General features: G+C 47.8%; 1 protein-coding gene across 1 annotated transcript in view; it reads left to right on the top strand.

The window, feature by feature from the left end:
* The window catches only part of LOC117060323 (maestro heat-like repeat-containing protein family member 2B), a 61962-nt gene that overhangs the window by 33902 nt on the left and 10320 nt on the right, over positions 1–17740 (top strand). Inside the window, exons 24-32 of the mRNA XM_033172541.1 lie at positions 753–862; positions 1729–1881; positions 3012–3166; positions 3314–3476; positions 4500–4690; positions 6880–7017; positions 11560–11671; positions 14941–15087; positions 16835–17008. Of these exons, the coding sequence (XP_033028432.1) occupies positions 753–862; positions 1729–1881; positions 3012–3166; positions 3314–3476; positions 4500–4690; positions 6880–7017; positions 11560–11671; positions 14941–15087; positions 16835–17008 (1343 nt within the window). The remainder of the gene's footprint in view (positions 1–752; positions 863–1728; positions 1882–3011; positions 3167–3313; positions 3477–4499; positions 4691–6879; positions 7018–11559; positions 11672–14940; positions 15088–16834; positions 17009–17740) is intronic.

Raw genomic sequence — 17740 nt, 5'->3', positions numbered from 1 at the left:
CAAAAAAATTACTACTTCTGCATACTTTACTATATCTTAATTTCATAGTCTTCTACATAAGTGCTCTTAGAAATTCTTAATCTTATACCTGCTGGAGTGGTACCTATTTATCTACTTGCACTTTGACGTGCTTTCAAACTGCTAGGTGGGCAGGAGCAGGGACTGAGCAATGGGAGCTCACCCCGTCGCAGGGATTTGAACCGCCGACCTTCTGATCGGCAAGCCCTAGGCTCTGTGGTTTAGACCACAGCGCCACCCAGATTTATGATATGTAAAATGAATCTTAAGGATGTAAAAATGACTATTTTAAATTGTAAAACAGAAAAATTAAATTATTGTATTATTATTATTATTATCATCATCATCATCATCATTATTATTATTATTATTATTATTATTATTGCTTCTGCCTGTCAGCTGAGCGAGAGGTGTAACCTTCATAGGATCATTGAATTGTAGAGTTGGAATCAACTTCAAGGGTCATCTGTTCCAACCCCCTGCAATGCAGGAATCTCAGCCTTCCCCAAGCTCTGATGGCTATCTCATGCAAGGAAACCATGAGGTTCTCACCTTTTATAAGCTGCTACCGAGGAAACAGAAGCCAACTATTCGGGACTCTTAACCCATAATTGGCCAGACTCTGATCATAGAATCATAGCAATGCGTCCTTTCAGCAAAATCTATCCAGCCAGAAATGAACTGGTCAGGAAATAGATCCATCGCTGTTCTCTCTCCCCTCCGTTTTTTTCCAGCTCAGTCAAAAGTCACAGCAGAGGAGGAAGAAGAAATGCTGGCTGCCTGTCATGAACTGAAGGGTGATGTCCCCAGCGCTCTATTCGAGGCTTCGTGCAGAATGGCCAAGGTGAATTTCCCGATCATTTGGGTAACATCTATGGACCAGATTTCATTAAATCACAGAGCTACAGAGTTGGAAGGGACCCTAACGGTCAACTTGGCCAGTTAGCCCTGGTGATCATTCGATGTCCACTGACTGCGTTTTGTTTTGTTTCCAAAAATGACCCCTGAATTTTTGAATTTTATTGATATTGATGCTGCATTTTATCTTGTGTTTTATGCTGTTTTATATTTGCATTTTAATCAATGTTTTATATTTGCTGTTAGCCGCTCTGAGCCCAGTTTTTAAACCGGGAAGGGCAGGGTATAAATAAAAATTTATTCTTATTATCTAGTCCAACCCCCAGAAATACAGGAATCAGAGATGAAGAATCCGCAACAGTGTTATGTACTGAGTTGAATAGGATCCAGAATGCAGCAGTCTGATTGGTCCTAGAACAATAGGATCCAGAATGCAGCAGTCTGATTGGTCCGCAGGAGCCACCCAATCCAGCTCCAGGTGGAAGTGAATCCGCAACCCGATTGGCATACAGGAGTATCCCGGAATTAGCCAATCACGTGGGGCCCGTTGTGTAAATAGTGTATATAAAGCAGACGTTTTGGGGAAACTGCATTCCTCGCTACAATGAGCTGAATAAAGAGCATGAAATCCACACTTGACTCTGAGTATATTTCAAAGAGATTTCCATCCAAGCTCTGTCTTAAAATTTCAAGCAAAGGAAAATCCACCACCTTCGAGGGAGTACCGCACATGCCACTTCCATTTGTTTGACTGTTTCCCCCTCAATGGTCAGAATGAACTGCGGTTGCATTTCAGTGCAACTGTTATTGTGATCAGAGATTCACAATCCTTTACTTCTGGCATTTCCACAGGTGGTCAGCATGCATTTCCCACCAGATCAAGCCCTGGAATTCATCGAGGTCATCCTGGAAGACCTGGTGTCCGGAAATGAAATGTGCGCCATTTCTGCTGGCCGCTGGCTGCTAACCATCCTTTGGGACTCCGGAGATGCTATGGGAGCCCAGGTGACCCCTTGCCACCATGGGGGGGGGGGCTTTTATAAGCTTTGTTTGACATGTGTCAGACAGGTCTCCAAAGGCATCAGTCTACAATTGGTTGTTGGAGCAGGCTTTGGCAGGTGTAGAAGCTTGGCTTTAGCTTTTGAGCAGAGGCAGGGATCTTGTTTCATAGTCCTTCTTGGGTGGGGGGCACATGCCAGTTGTGGGTGGGGCTGGATAGGCAAGTTGGCTGAGTGATGGATGCGACTCTCACCTTCGCACCTTCTGCCCATGCAAAAGGATGTTCTTCCTACACGTACCCATCACTCCAAAAGATCCAGCCAGGTAAAAGCTCTTGCAGAGGACACACAGCAGGGCCAGGGAGGGGTGTGGCCTTGTAGAAGGGGGTGTGGCCAAAGAGAGCCCTGGGGGCCAGGTACAGAGGCTTGGGGGGTGCATGTAGCCCCCATAGCTGAAGTTCCTCACCCTTGTTTTCGAGCAACCCGCACGGCAGAGCCCCACTGGGTCCTGAAAGAAGTACAGTTGTACCTTGGTTTTCTCAAACGGAATCTGTTCCAGAAGTCCATTCGACTTCCAAAACATTCAGAAACCAAAGTGTGGCTCCTGCAGCCAATTGAAAGCCACAGAAGCCACACCAGAATCGGATGTTCATCTTCAAAATTAATTCAAAAACACTCACTTCCAGTTTTTGATCGTTCAGGAGCCAAAATGTATGAGTTCCAAGGCATTTGGCAACCAAGGTACAGCTGAACTTGGTTTTACTTCTGCAAAAACAAAGCAGATACTCCGCCATTGAGCTACAGCCTTTCCCCCAAATAAGATTGCAGTGTTAATCTGTTCATGGTGTGCACATTCTTTGGACCAACCCACTCCCTTGGGCTGTATAAGACCATGTAGAAATATAGAGCTGGGGAAATGCTTCTCTCTGAAACCCTGGAGAGCCATTGTGAGCATGATAGAGAGCCAGCAGGCCAGGTGTCCTGGCTCAGGACAAGGCAGGTTCTTATGCTTCTTTGTTCAGAGAAAGCAGAGTAGCGTTAAATTTCTAAGAAGGCATTTGGAATTTCTAGAATGCAATTGACTCAAACGAGTGGGACTGCTGATAGCAACGCATGCACCTGAATTGCCCCTGTCAGGTATCAGAGATCTTGGACATCTTCTACAGCCGCTTGCCCACCATCAAGCAGGAAGATCTGCGGCAGGTCCTTGTGGAAGCTGTGTCGGCTGTCTCCTATTTTCACCTGGACACCGTGATCGAGAGCCTATTCCGCCGCCGCCTCCCGATGGACAGGTGCATGCCAGCATTAAGCCGAGGCTTTTGTACATTTGGGGAGACTCTGCGTCTGCATTTGAGCCCACAAATTGGACCCATTGGGTTTAAGTGAGCTTGTGGGGGGGAAAACAAAGCCCCTTCAACTTCTGCGTTGTTGCATTGCAGTGAAACGGGTGAACTCTGGAGGTCTCTAGGCAAGGACCCTTCCCAGGCCTTACTGATTTTATGCAAGTTAGCAGCCAGGGTGGCAGAGCCTTCAAGTCTGGAAGCCCCTTTCTCCCCAGGCAGCAACGAGAGCATGGAATTTGCAGATGAAGGACCTCTCAAGGTGAGTGAGAAGAAGTGAGGAGCAGTTGAGAAACAGGGAGGGATTCTTAGAGCGGAGAGATTTTAGCTCGCTTGATGTAGACTGAAACAACACAAGAGCATCAGGAAAGCCTGGCTACGAGGGTAGCCTCACACCCACCAGCAATCTGATGGGGTTTTGTTTTTTTGTTCTTGGTTGAAGAGGAAAATATAGGTATATATGAAAAAGAGAATTCCAGGGTGCCTAAGATCCAGGTTTGGGGCAAGTACCCTTTGGCAAGAGAACTCCAGTACAAAATCTCCCCTCCTAAGTTGTTTCCAAAGTCCCTCTCTTCTCTCTTAGCATAGAAAGAGACCACACATTTGGTAAAAGTGCTTTACTTACAAATTCTTCAAAGGTCACATTCATGTGCTTTTCCATACAGCAGTCAGAAAACCAGGCAGTCTTGGAAGGTGGACTCTCCTTTATCAAAGGCTTTTCAGCAAAGGCTGGATAGCTGCCTGTCAGCGATTTTTTTAGCTGCGATTCCTGCGTTGCAAGAATTTGGACTAGATGTCAAGGACTGGGCAGAGGAGGAATGGTGGAGACTGCCTCCCCAGCCTAACCCTTCCAGAGGAGAAGAAGACAGCTCAGAATTACAACAGGGGTTTGAGGGAGGTCATAGCTCAGAGGCAGATGGGGGGGGGGGGAAGCTGGGAAATCATGGGAGATGAGGATGAGGAACCACCAGGAGGGCGACAGCTGACGGACACAGTGTCCTTAGAAAGCATTACAGACCCCCTCCTCCCAGAACCCAGCGAGCCTTGAAAGTAGGAAAGCAAAGAGCTCAGAAGCAAAAGCAGATGGTAAGGACTTTTCCTTGTCTTATCCGTTCCTGGCAACCTGCCGTGAGGGTTGTTTCCTCTGCCGTCTGATACTAGATGACCACTGGAACCCCTTCCAACTATACAATCCTATGATTCAGTTCTATGAAGCCCGTTTACGGGAAGACGTCCTCTCACACACCGAGGTGTGCTTTCATTCTCTTGCTGCTTCTCTGTTCAGGCCACTTGCGCCATCTACGAAGTCCTGTCCGTGCTGCAGACCGAGGAGGGCATCCAGGAGCTGTTCCCAGAGCTGTTCTGCACTCTCCTGCAACAGGTCAGCAAAACCCTCGAGAAGAAGATGCCCTTTCACGAAGGTCGCCGGAGGCTGTTTCTGAGAGAGCAGCATTTGTCTGAAGGCAACCCTTGCAGGTCAGTCTCCCACTTTGCCCACCTCTTTTTGCATGGGCCTCCTCTGGAAACATATAGATCTTGGGCCTGGGTACCATGCCTTATGAGGAACAGTTGAGGCAATTGGGTATGTTAAGCCCAGAGAAGAAGAGACTGAGAGGTGATATGACACGTTGTCTTCAAATAACTGAACGGCTGTGTCACATGGAAAGGGGAACAAGATTGCTTTCTCTTGCTGTGGAAGGTAGGACCCAAACCGATGGGTTCAAGCTACAAGCAAGAAGATCCTGACTAAACATTGCGTGGCCAGGCGATGTCCCCCTGTACCCCGGGGCAGCCCCTGAGGGAAATAAAGACTCATGACAACGTTCTATGGGATTAAATTGGCCACAACTTTATTAATATTTCAGATGTAGGAAGACCTTGGCTCAGGCATTGGGCGTTTATCCTTCCCAGCCCCGCAGCCGGGGTTCTGCGTACCTTCAGGGTTATCCAGCATGATTGGGAAGTGGGCTAGTCTGGAGAACATATGTTCAAGCAGATAGCCCGCCCCCCCTATGTTCGCTGCCGCTGGAAGGGGAGGGCACTGACGACCCTGGACGTTTGGTCAATGCCTCCCCCTGAGACCCCTTTAACGGGAACCCTCTTATCGCCGCCGCAATGGGGGCGGGGGTCACCGCCCCACACCCCCCCCCCCAATCCTGTAAATGACTAAAAGATTCCGCCCAAGGCCTACAACCGCCAAAGTTGTGACGAATTGCTACAGGAAAGCCGAAACCTGCCAATGCATGGAAATTCCTTTCCAGCCCTTTAACAGCGACCTTGTCATAGCAGCGCCTGTGTGGCTGTGGGAAAAAGGGGTGGTTAAACCTGCAAAGTAAGCATCAATTGAGGGAGTGGAGGGTGGGGAAGCTCTGAATCCAACGGCCGCTTCCCAGGTATGACTCGAGTTCTATTGTGTGTACTGTATAATCCCTCCCTCTACCTGGCCAATCCCCCTGGCAACACCTTCCCAGCCAGGATTGGGCGGCTGCTGGAGTAGGTGGAGTCCACAGGTATCCCACCCCGGGAAGGTGAAGCCAGACCAACTGCCAGAAGCTGCCACCGTGATTCAGCGGGCCTCCCCGCAACCTCGCAACATGCACACCCCGTTCGATGTGGGGAACGCTCATTAGGATTAACTTTGTGACAGCAAGAGCTGTTTAACAGAGGAATGGACTCCCTCGGGTTGTTGTGCACTCTCCATCCTTGGAGGTTTGTAAGCAGAGATTGGGTGGCCATTTGTCAGGGATTTTTTTAGCCGAGACCCCAGCGTTGCAGTGGGTTGGACTAGATGACCCTTGGGGTCCATTCTAGCTCTGCAGCTCTGTGCTTTCCTGTGACAGCAGCCCTTCTGAACAAGTAAATTTGCATATACAGAGGCCTCTCTTGTCGGCCTGCAGGAACTGAACTAACAACCCCATGAACACAGCATGCAGGAGTCCAAATCTTGGGCTTCCTCTTAGACAGCTGCACATGCAGAGTTCCTTCTTTATGACTTCTTTCCACGCAAAACAGTCTTTTTTATTTTTATTTTTAATTTGTGCAATTTCTACCCTGCCCTTCTTCCCAATGGGAGCCCAAGATAGCCAAAAGCTAAGAAAGCAAAATGCTGTAAAATAAAACAAAGACATTAAGTACATCAACAAACATTTAAAAAACAGTCACGTAACCCTCACAGCTATTCATTTCCAGGTTGCCAGGAGCCATAGCTTTCGGCCATCAAACCTCTCAGATGAATATAATTGTGTGCTGCTGTTTTTTTTAAAATTGCTCCTGAATGTTAATAATGAGAGAGGCAGACACATCTCGCCAGGAAGAGGGTTCCACAAATGGGGAGCCACCACCAAGAAGACCCTGCTGCAGAACAGCATCTAGGGTGGCACAATCTAAAGGGCCTCTTCTGCCTAAAATGGTTGATATTGGGGAAGGCAGGTTTAGGTAGTTGGATCTCAAGCCATTTATGGCTTTGCACATTAATCCTAACCCCTTGAAATATGCCCAGCAGGTCACCTGCAGCTGCTGGCTCAGTGCTTTTAGGACCAGAGGTGACCAGAGAGGTGGCAGACCATTTTTAGTCTGTTCTGAAATATTGGCCTGTTCTGCTTCAAGTATCCGACTTTGACCTTCTTCCAATTCAGATGCCCTTTCTGTGCCCTTTTGCTCCACAGACTTTCTGTGGCGAGTCTGAAGGCTCTTGTGTTGAAGCTTATCTCTGATCCATCGCTGGCAGAGTTTGGAGAGGTGAACATCTGGACTTCACTTGGTGATCCTAGAACCCACCAGGAGGGTGTTTCTCTGCTGGCCAGGTGAGGGACTTGGGATTTATTAGTGAACTAAGTCCTTCATCTGATGTTTGCCACACTTCCCCTTATATTCAGGAACAGTGGACTACGGAGCTGCGGAACTGCCACAATCCTTTGTTATCCTATACAGAGTTCAGCAGACCATCAATGAAACATTCCAGGCTATCTGCTATATATTTGGGGAAATTGTTTGCCTGTTGGCTATGCGTTTTGTCACCTTCTAAGATATTGCAATCAAATTATGCAGGGTGCTTCCTGAGATCAAGTAGCAGATTTTTGGACAATGGCCCGCCATTTAGAATCAAGATGGTGGACTTAACCTTTCAGAACGACACCGATTTTATCCAGATGTTGAACAACTGTCCCCAAGTTCAAGAAGCATGTTTAGGCCTGTTTGGAAATAACTGGAATCCGTAGACTGATGGTTTTAAAGTTGCACTGATTTTAACCACTGATTTCAAAACTGTACTGGTTATTTGGGTTCTTAGAATTCCCCAGCAGTGCCAGTTATGGGGGTGATTATGCTAATAATAATAATAATAATAATAATAATAATAATAATAATAATTCATTAGTAATACAGTGGTACCTTGGTTCTCAAACTTAATCCGTTCTGGAAGTCCGTTCCAAAACCAAAGCGTTCCAAAACCAAGGCGCTCTTTACCATAGAAAGTAAAGCAGACTTTTAAAAACCCTGTTAAAAACAGAATGGTTCTGTTATTCAGACACTGGAACATTTACCGTGCATATAATTCATTCCATGTTTTTGGCAGAACCAGTATTGATTTGCACATGGCATTGCAATACGTTTTTGCTTGTTTGAATGGTCATTGGTCAATCCTCCTTCAGTTATTAGTCTAGTAAATTCCTTTTTACATTTTTTCAGCCAGTTTGTGGTGATTTGGTTGGTTTACTGCTAGATTATTATCACCACTGTGTTACTTTGTGTAGATTGTTTTGTGTGGAGCTTCATGCTCCGGCACCGGGGGGGGGGGGGCGGAGAGCAGGCGGGGGCAGGGCTGGCACATGTCCTGGGGGTGTAGTGCGCCTCCCACAGGGGCGTGGCATGCCACCCGCAGGGGTGTATCAGTATACAATAAGCAGCACAAAAACGGCGCACACAAATCTACCAAACCATTCCACGTATTGAATTCTATATTGGTAGAATTCCCAGGATTTACTGTATATTCATACATACACTGGTGGGATAAGTCAAACCTTATTAATATTAAAACATACAGTGCAAAGGGTATCAAAGTTTGTAAATAATGTCTGAACAGACAAATACAAAAATCCATACTTACAATTTACATGTTACATCTCATCTAAACTAGAACATCTAGTCTTCTTCTTCAAAATATTCTTTCTCAAAGATTTGGTACATTTGCACACTTTCACTGGTGATATAAACCAAACCTAGTTAACATTTACACATTCATTATATAAATAATCAAAAATTTCTATATCATTACTGAAAAGTAAATCCTGCGAAAGAATTTACTGAAGAAGCCCAAAATTGTCCATGGGTGAAACAGGGGACAAACGCCGGCACCCTGTCTAATTTTTGTGCGTCACATCTTCAGTATTCCATCTGATTGGACTTGCTTTCATCTATTAACATCTGTGCGTATCATCTGACTGGACCCATTTTCATCAATATCTACAGGAGCCTGGCTAAAGACATTTAAAGACTGAAATTGTCCTGTTGTACTAACTTGAATGAGTTTTCTGTTTGTGGCTTCTTTGTTTGACTTTTTGCATTGCTCTCTTTTTGATTGGATTACCAATATAGAATTCAATACGTGGAATGGTTTGGTAGATTTGTGTGCGCCGTTTTTGTGCTGCTTATTGTATACTGATTTACCACGAGTATTGGCAGCATAGATTTATTTTTTTACCCGCAGGGGTGTGGCACCCAGCACAGGTGGGGGGGGGGGTCAGCCACGATGGCACCCCACCGGGATCGCACTGCCGGGGGCAGTGTGCTCCCCTTTTACTCCTCTTTCTCTGCCAGTGGCTCAACAGCTAGGCATGTTTGAGAGAAAGCAAGGGGAGGATGTTCTGCCAAGGGCAGGGTCCCTTTCTGGACCTGGAGCCAATAAGCATGCCAGTGGGTGAAGGAAAAGCAATGCTTTATTTGTGTAAGGTCAACAAATAACAGCAGGCATACAAAACACAAATTATAACATACCAGTCAGGAGTCACACACAATAATAATAATAATAATAATAATAATAATAATAATAATAATTAATTTATACCCCGCCCATCTGGCTGGGTCTCCCCAGCCACTCTGGGCGGCCTCCAACAAATACCAAAATACAATACAAAGTCACAAATTAAAACCTTCCCTAAACAGGGCTGCCTTCAGGTATTTTCTAAATGACAGGTAGTTGTTTATCTCTCTGACCCCTGATGGGAGGGCGTTCCACAGGGCGGGCGCCACTACCGAGAAGGCCCTCTGCCTGGTTCCCTGTAGCTTTGCTTCTCGCAGCGAGGGAACCGCCAGAAGGCCCTCGGCGCTGGATCTCAGTGTCCGGGCTGAATGATGAGGGTGGAGACGCTCCTTCAGGTATACAGGACCGAGGCCGTTTAGTGCTTTAAAGGTCAGCACCAACACTTTGAATTGTGCTCGGAAACGTACTGGGAGCCAATGTAGATCTCTCAGGACCGGTGTTATGTGGTCCCGGCGGCCACTCCCAGTCACCTGTCTAGCTTCCGCGTTCTGGATTAATCGCAGTTTCCGGGTCACCTTCAAAGGTAGCCCCACGTAGAGCGCATTGCAGTAGTCCAAGCGGGAGATAACCAGAGCATGCACCACTCTGGCGAGACAGTCTGCGGGCAGGTAGGGTCTCCCCTTTAGCTGCCCGGAGCCCCAGGTAGAGCAGTGAGAGAGACCCATAGCTGTCAATTTTTCCCTTTTCTTGCGAGGAATCCTATTTGGAATAAGGGAATTCCCCTTTAAAAAAAGGAAAAAGTTGACAGCTATGGAAAGACCCCGGCCGACAGTCTTGCAGCATCAGGTACCTCAATCTGTGAAGAAGCTCACTGAGCTCCTTCAGCCTACAGCTTTTATAGCCAACTTTGATGTAATTGAGTGCACCTGGTTAACAGGAATTACTTATGGTCGGCCCAGGATACCGGGTGCGACTAATGTGGAGCAGCTGAGAGTCTCCCACTCACTGCAACTGGGTATCCTCCCCACTAGCTGTTATGAGACTTCCCGCGGGGGCAAGTTGTGAGACTGACCCCCAGAGCGGGACGAAGCCTCTGTGCACTCCTGGCTACTGGAGTCCAGGGGCACATCGATAATATGTGATTGTTCCCCAGCTTGAAGAACAACACACATAAGCCAGTGAAGGCTAAAACTACTTTATTGCAGTTAAAATGCAGAGTATGTCTCTGCGTAGCCAGCTCGTGAGTTCAGATCTGTCTATAGTGGCGTCTGGCATCTCTCTAGCCAGAACTGAAAGTAAAATACAACAGTACATTACAATAACATCACATGTGTGAGAAAGCTGATAGGGCTGGTGGCTTTCCCACAGGATGAAAACATGACTCATAGTCACGTGACCTCGCTGCTGAGGCTTCTTGCAGCTCGGCTTGTAATAATATCACAACACTAGCCAATCAGCACAGGGGCATACCCAGAGTCAAAACTGGGGGGGGGGGGAGCCATGGTCGTTCAGGTTCAAAAACAAAAACAGCTTCAAAAAACAGAAAAACTCCCCCCCCCCAAACAGAAAGCCCCAAATGGCTAAAAAACTCAGTTTCCCAGGATCCTCAGTCCTTGCAAAGGAACTACTCACCATGCAAGGGAACTCAGTTTCCCAAGCTCCCTTGCAATGATGAATCCTGGCAACGATGAATTCGCCCCCTGACACTGCCCAAGTCTCAACCTGCATCCCCATTTGACCAAGCAGGGTGCAGGCTAGGATCCGGTCTCTGATAGGCACGCCAGCTCTTTGTCAGCAGGAGGGAGGAGGAAACAACTGGCGCAACACACACACACACACACACACACACACACACAGTGGCCAACTGTGCCTCGGCAAGAGGGCAAGAGCTCAATTGTTATTGAGATTTTGGGAGGGGGAGAAAGACCAGTCGTTGAGCTTTTATTCAGGAGGAGAGCTTTTTTTTTTCCTTTTAGGCTGCCGATAACCATTTAATTTTTTAATTTTTTTGCTTCTAGGGGGGCAGCTGCCCCCCCTGCCCCCCCTGGGTACACCCATGAATCAGCACTTAGAACACAGGAGATCCAGGAAACTCCTGACACAGGTGTGTGGAAAACACATTATAAATCAGCAGACCTTAAACCGGGGATGTAAAAGGGAAAGAGACATGTCACCTAACTCCTCGAAATTACAAAGCTCTTCCGCATGTCCTCTACGGAAGAGAGGGGTTGGTTTGGCAGCAGAGATTGCCTTGTATTGGGATGAAGCTGCTCTCAGGTCGTATTTCAAATGACCCCAATTCAGACTCCCTCACTAGCGCACACAGCTGTGGAAGTGAGCAGCTTGTAATGTTCCTTTCCTCTTATAGAAATCTGTTTCAGAATAGACTTTTGGACCACAAGATCATTGAGAATGCACTCCCCTGGATGACTTCGGAGTCCGAAAAGCTTCGGCTGACAGGAACGGCCTTCTTTTCAGAGGTAAGGCCTGGGCATCTCAGCAGGGGCGTAGCAAGGGGGACGGGGGGCGGTCCGCCCCGTGCTCCAGGGGAGGGGGGGTGACACTTTGGCCAGCCCTCCCACCCCGCCCCACTGGGCGGGCCCCGAACGGGGGCATGCCGCCTTTCCCCCCCCTTCCAGCGGTTATTTTTCGGCGCGAGGGGTGAGCCAGCGAGGAGGGGGCATCACGCTTGTCGCTGCCATGACACCCCCTCCTCACTGGCCCACCCCTCGCACAGAAAAAAAGTCACTCGAAGAGGCAAAGGGGGATGCAAAGCAGGCGCTTGAACGCTGTTGTTTTTCGGCCCGAGGGGCGGACAGCGAGGAGGGGTCGTCATGCCAGGGACAAGCGTGGCACCCCCTCCTCGCTGGCCCACCCCTCGCCGAAAAAAAGCCACAGAAAAGGGGAAGCTTCCCCTTTCCCCCCTTTCAGCGGCATCCACGTGCGTCGTGACATCACGACGACGTCACGGCGCACGCGTCGTGCCCCTCCCCCAGGGGAGTGCCTCTGCGCCGCTGCCGCCCTGGGCAGTGCAGAGGTTTGCTACGCCCCTGCATCTCAGGTGTTGCTTTCAAAAGGTGCCGTGGTATTTGAACATAAGAACTGGGGGCTCTGGCTTATGTCCAGTGCTAGTCCTAATCAGTGTAGACCCATTAAAATGAATGAATTAAAGTTAGCAATTCCCATGAATTTCAGGGGTTTCACTCTGAGGAGGACTGGCACTGGATGTAGCCCACTGTTTCCAGGAATGGCTCTGCGTTGTCATTGCGCAGGGCAGGAGCAGAGAGAAAACGACAGCAACAAACATTTCTGGTTTGGCAAGAAGAATCAAAAGGACTTCCATAGTCAAAAGTACTGTATTTTTCGCTCCATAGGGTGCACCGGACCATAGGGCGCACCTCGTTTTTAGAGGAGGAAACAAGATAAAAAATATTTTTTCTGGTTTTTCTCCTCTAAAAGCCCCGTTTTTTTGAGGATCAGCTAAACGTTTTGCAGCTTTTTTTGCAAAGGGAAAAGCCCTGGTTTTCTTGAGGATCAGCTAAAAGTTCTGCAGCTTTTTTGCAAAGGGAAAAGCCCTATTTTTTTGAGGATCAGCTAAAAGCTTTGCAGCTTTTTTGGCAAAGGAGGAAAAGCAAAGCTCCTTTTGCTAAGGGGGAAAAGCAAAGAGGAAAAGCCCCATTTTTATGGGGTTCAACTCACATTTCTGCAGCTTCTAAAGGAAAGGGAGCCTTTTCTACAGTTTCCAGACAGATAATCTAATCAGCCAGTCACATGTCGCTGGGGAAACAAACAACCTCCTTCTGCAGCACATTCAATAATAGAGGGCGGGGCTGAAAGGGAGCCGGGACTCTTATCTCTCTCCCGATCTCTTGCTGGTCAGCTGCTGAACAGGGTCCTTTCAATACCCCCTTTTCTCTTTGTAAAATAAGAAGCATGATCCTCTTTTGGCCCCTGGGCAATTCAGCTCCAGGGACCACCATTCGCTCCATAAGACGGACAGATATTTCCCCTTACTTTTTAGGAGGAAAAAAGTGTGTCTTGTGGAGCGAAAAAGACAGTATATCTCTCTTCCTGGAGCCACTTGAAAGGAAGTCGTTCTTCACACAGGACGTAGTTAAACTGTGGAACTCCCTGCCACAGGAGGCAGAGATGGCCACCAACTAGGATGGCTTGAAAAAGAGGATTAAGGCAAGTTCATGGAGGAGGAGAGGGCTATCAATAGCTACTAGCCAGGATGGCTGTGCTCTGCAGCCGGGAGGCAGCAATGCTTCTGAATGCCAATTGCCGGAAACCACTGGCCAGGAGAAAGTGCCCTTGTGGTCAGATCCTGCTTACAAGTTTCCCACAGGCATCTAGCTTGCCATTGTGAAAGCAGGATGCTGGGCTAGATGGGCCACAGCCCTGATCCAGCAGGCTTGTCTTGTGTTCTCTTTGCCAAGAAAACTATCTCCCCATAGAATAATAATAATAATAATAATAATAATAATAATAATATATTATTATTTATACCCCGCCCATCTGGGCGGCTTCCAACAGAATATTAAAATACAATAATCTATTAAACATTAAAAGCTTCCCTAAACAGGGCTGCTTTCAGATATCCTGTTATTGCCACTTCGGTCCTGTGCTGTTAGGATGGCACAGGCTGAATCTACACAGATATATATATATACGGAAGTGAGAGCTGGACCATCAAGAAGGCTGATCACCGAAGAATTGATGCTTTTGAATTATGGTGCTGGAGGAGACTCTTGAGAGTCCCATGGACTGCAAGAAGATCAAACCTATCCATCCTTAAGGAAATCGGCCCTGAGTGCTCACTAGAAGGACAGATCCTGAAGTTGAGGCTCCAGTACTTTGGCCACCTCATGAGAAGAGAAGACTCCCTGGAAAAGACCCTGATGTTGGGAAAGATAGAGGACACAAGGAGAAGGGGACGACAGAGGATGAGATGGTTGCACAGTGTTCTCGAAGCAACTAACATGAGTTTGGCCAAACTGCGAGAGGCAGTGAAGGATAGGCGTGCCTGGCGTGCTCTGGTCCATGGGGTCAGAAGAGTCGGACACGACTGAACAACTGAACAACAACAACAAATATTAAAAAAAACTGTGAAAATGCTTTTTTCAAATGGCATTTTAAAATATATATATGGAATTTGCCATTAGCGCATCAACACCATCTAGTGTCACATTTGTAAAAAGGTAAAGGGACCCCTGACCATTAGGTCCAGTCGTGTCTGACTCTGGGGTTGCGGCGTTCATCTCGCGTTACTGGCCGAGGGAGCCGACATACAGCTTCCGGGTCATGTGGCCAGCATGACTAAGCCGCTTCTGGCAAATCAGAGCAGCGCACGGAAACTCCGTTTACCTTCCCGCCAGAGCGGTACCTATTTATGTACTTGCACTTTGACGTGCTTTCGAACTGCTAAGTGGGCAGGAGCTGGGACCGAGTAACGGGAGCTCACCCCGTCGCGGGGATTCAAACCGCCGACCTTCTGATCAGCAAGCCCACACATAAAAACCGTATAGCCGAGTCCTCAGTTTCAAATGTACAAAAGTGAATTGTGCGACGTAATGGTTAGAGTGTTGGACTGCATCCTGGGAGACCAGGGTTTGGATCCCTGATCAGCCGTGAAGCTCCCTGGGTGACCTTGGGCCTGTCATCATCTCTCAGCGTAACCTACCTCACAGGGTTGTTGTGAGGATAAAATGGGGAGGATAACTAAATAAAACTGTCTGTTTATTTGCAGGCGATTCGGGACCCCATGCTAGGAGAAAAGGTGCGTTTGAAATCCATTCTTCCCCTCCTGGTGAAGAGGGCAGGGGACCAGCACCTGGGCACCCGCCAGATGGCAATCAAGGGCCTGGCAAATGTTCTCCTCGTGGCTGCAGACAAGGTGAGGCTGTGCTCTTTAAAGGTGGCGTTATTGCAGGACGCCTGTGGGTCAAAGGCATCAGATGAGGGTGGCAACAAGAGACGGGGCCTTATGTGCAGTGGCTCCCTGCTCATGGAATGCTTTCCCCAGGAAGGCTCACCTGGCGCCTAAAGATAGGCAATGAAGATGCCGGGCGAAAATGTTCCTCTTTAGCTAGGCGTTTGGCTGATTAACATCCTATGGCTTTTTAAATGTGCGTGGGGGGGGGGGGGTTATTGGTTTGTTTTTGTTCTGCTATGTATTTTGTGGAATTCCTGGTCTTGTGATTGTTCTATCTGTGCAAGCTGGATAGAATCATAGAATCCTAGAATCATAGAATCCTAGAGTTGGAAGAGACCCCAAGGGCCATCCAGTCCAACCCCCTGCCAAGCAGGAAACACCATCAAAGCATTCCTGACAGATGGCTGTCAAGCCTCTGCTTAAAGACCTCCAAAGAAGGAGACTCCACCACACTCCTTGCCAGCAAATTCCACTGTCCAACAGCTCTTACTGTCAGGAAGTTCTTCCTAATGTTTAGGTGGAATCTTCTTTCTTGTAGTTTGAATCCATTGCCCCGTGTCCGCTTCTCTGGAGCAGCAGAAAACAACCTTTCTCCCTCCTCTCTATGACATCCTTTTATATATTTGAACATGGCTATCATATCACCCCTTAACCTTCTCTTCTCCAGGCTAAACATACCCAGCTCCCTAAGCCGTTCCTCATAAGGCATCGTTTCCAGGCCTTTGACCATTTTGGTTGCCCTCCTCTGGACACCTTCCAGCTTGTCAGTATCCTTCTTGAACTGTGGTGCCCAGAACTGGACACAGTATTCCAGGTGAGGTCTGACCAGAGCGGAATACAGTGGTACTATTACTTCCCTTGATCTAGATGCAATACTCCTATTGATGCAGCCCAGAATTGCATTGGCTTTTTTAGCTGCTGTATCACACTGTTGACTCATGTCAAGTTTATGGTCTACCATAAACTTAGCTCAGCTGGTTAGATCGTGGTGCTGATTTCACCATGGTCACAGGTTCGATCCCCATATGGAACATATTTCTGCATTGCGAGGGGTTGTACTAGATGACCCTCAGGGTCCCTTCCAGGTCTACAATTCTATGATTCCAACATTTCAGCTTGCCAGACAGAATAATTCCCTTTCTCCACCCCACCCACCCCACAGCACTGTACTGAGGTTTCTCCAGACACACACACACACCCAAGCCAATTTGGGGGGTGCATGTGGGAAGAAGGGGGGAAATCCCATTGCACAAATGGAAGTCCTTGCTGAGGGCTTCAGCTGACATGGGGAACCCTGCCCTATGTTTCAAACTCTTTATGGAAGGACGAAAGGATTCATTAGAGCAGTGGGAGAATTTTCTTCAATACTGCAGGCAAAAATCGCAGCCGCTATAAACTAAACCAAGAGGCAGTTGAGGTTATTTGAGGAGCCACTTATGTATTGACTTAGACTTAATTAGACTTCAATTTTTTTCCAGGCGTATTTACTAAGAATAAATGCTGAAGTGTATATGTGTGCTTGCTGGTCGATATATTTAATTTGACCTCGTAAATTATTTCACATAATGGATTATGGATCTTAAAGTCCCCCCCCTTTTTTTCTTCTTTATATCATTGCATCCGTCATGAAGATAACATGAGTATTTTGAAAAAGGACTCTTGCCCATCTCCCATATCATGGGCGCTCATCTAATGTCCTCCCTTCCAGGTGAAACAGCAAAAGAAAACCATTGTGGCTATTTTCCTGGGAACGTTGTACGACGCAAATGTGGTTCTGGAGGGTCTCAGAGCCCTTGCCCTGGTCTTTCCTCACCTAAACAGGCAGGATGTGGGCTTCATGTTCAAAGACATCTCTACGAAGACCACCACCTACCTGAGTGATGTAAGCCAGTGATAGAACCCCCCCTCCCTCCCCCTTAAAATTTCGATTTCCCCGAGATCCGGCTTTGTGTTTCAAGTTATCTTCCCATGATGAACATAGGAAACTGCCTTGCAATGAATGAGTCAGACTATGGTTCCATGTAGCTCAATGTCGTCTACACTGACTGGCAGTGACACTCCAGGGCTTTCAAGCCAAAAGTCTCTCCTAGCCCTGCCTGGAGACGCAGATGGGGATTGAACCTGCGACCTTTTGCATGCGAAGCAGACGTTCTGCCAATGAGCTACAGCCCTTGCCATTGCTTGCTGCCAGCTCACCTCTGCTATAGGGAAGGGACGCTCTGCAGTGATGTTGCATAATGGGCCCACCAGGAAGCTGTGAATTGGTCTTGGGTGGTAGTTAAGGGATGCGGGTGGCGCTGTGGTGTAAACCACTGAGCCTCTTAGGCGTGCCGATCAGAAGGCGAGTGGTTCGAATCCCCGTGACGGGGTGAGCTCCTGTTGCTCTGTCCCAGCTCCTGCCAACCTAGCAGTTTGAAAGCACGAAGTGCAAGTAGATAAATAGGTACCACTGTGGCGGGAAGGTAAATGGCGTTTCCGTGCGCTCTGGTTTCCATCACAGTGTTCCGTTGCACCAGAAGCGGCTTAGTCCTGCTGGCCACATGGCCCAGAAAGCTGTCTATGGACAAATGCTGGCTCCCTTGGCCTGAAAGCAAGATGAGTGGTGTAACTCCAT

Source organism: Lacerta agilis, chromosome 1, assembly GCF_009819535.1.
Source record: "Lacerta agilis isolate rLacAgi1 chromosome 1, rLacAgi1.pri, whole genome shotgun sequence".
Taxonomy (NCBI): Eukaryota; Metazoa; Chordata; class Lepidosauria; order Squamata; family Lacertidae; genus Lacerta; species Lacerta agilis.
The sequence above is the reverse complement of the archived record's forward strand: the minus strand, read 5'-3'. Positions and strand labels throughout refer to the sequence as shown.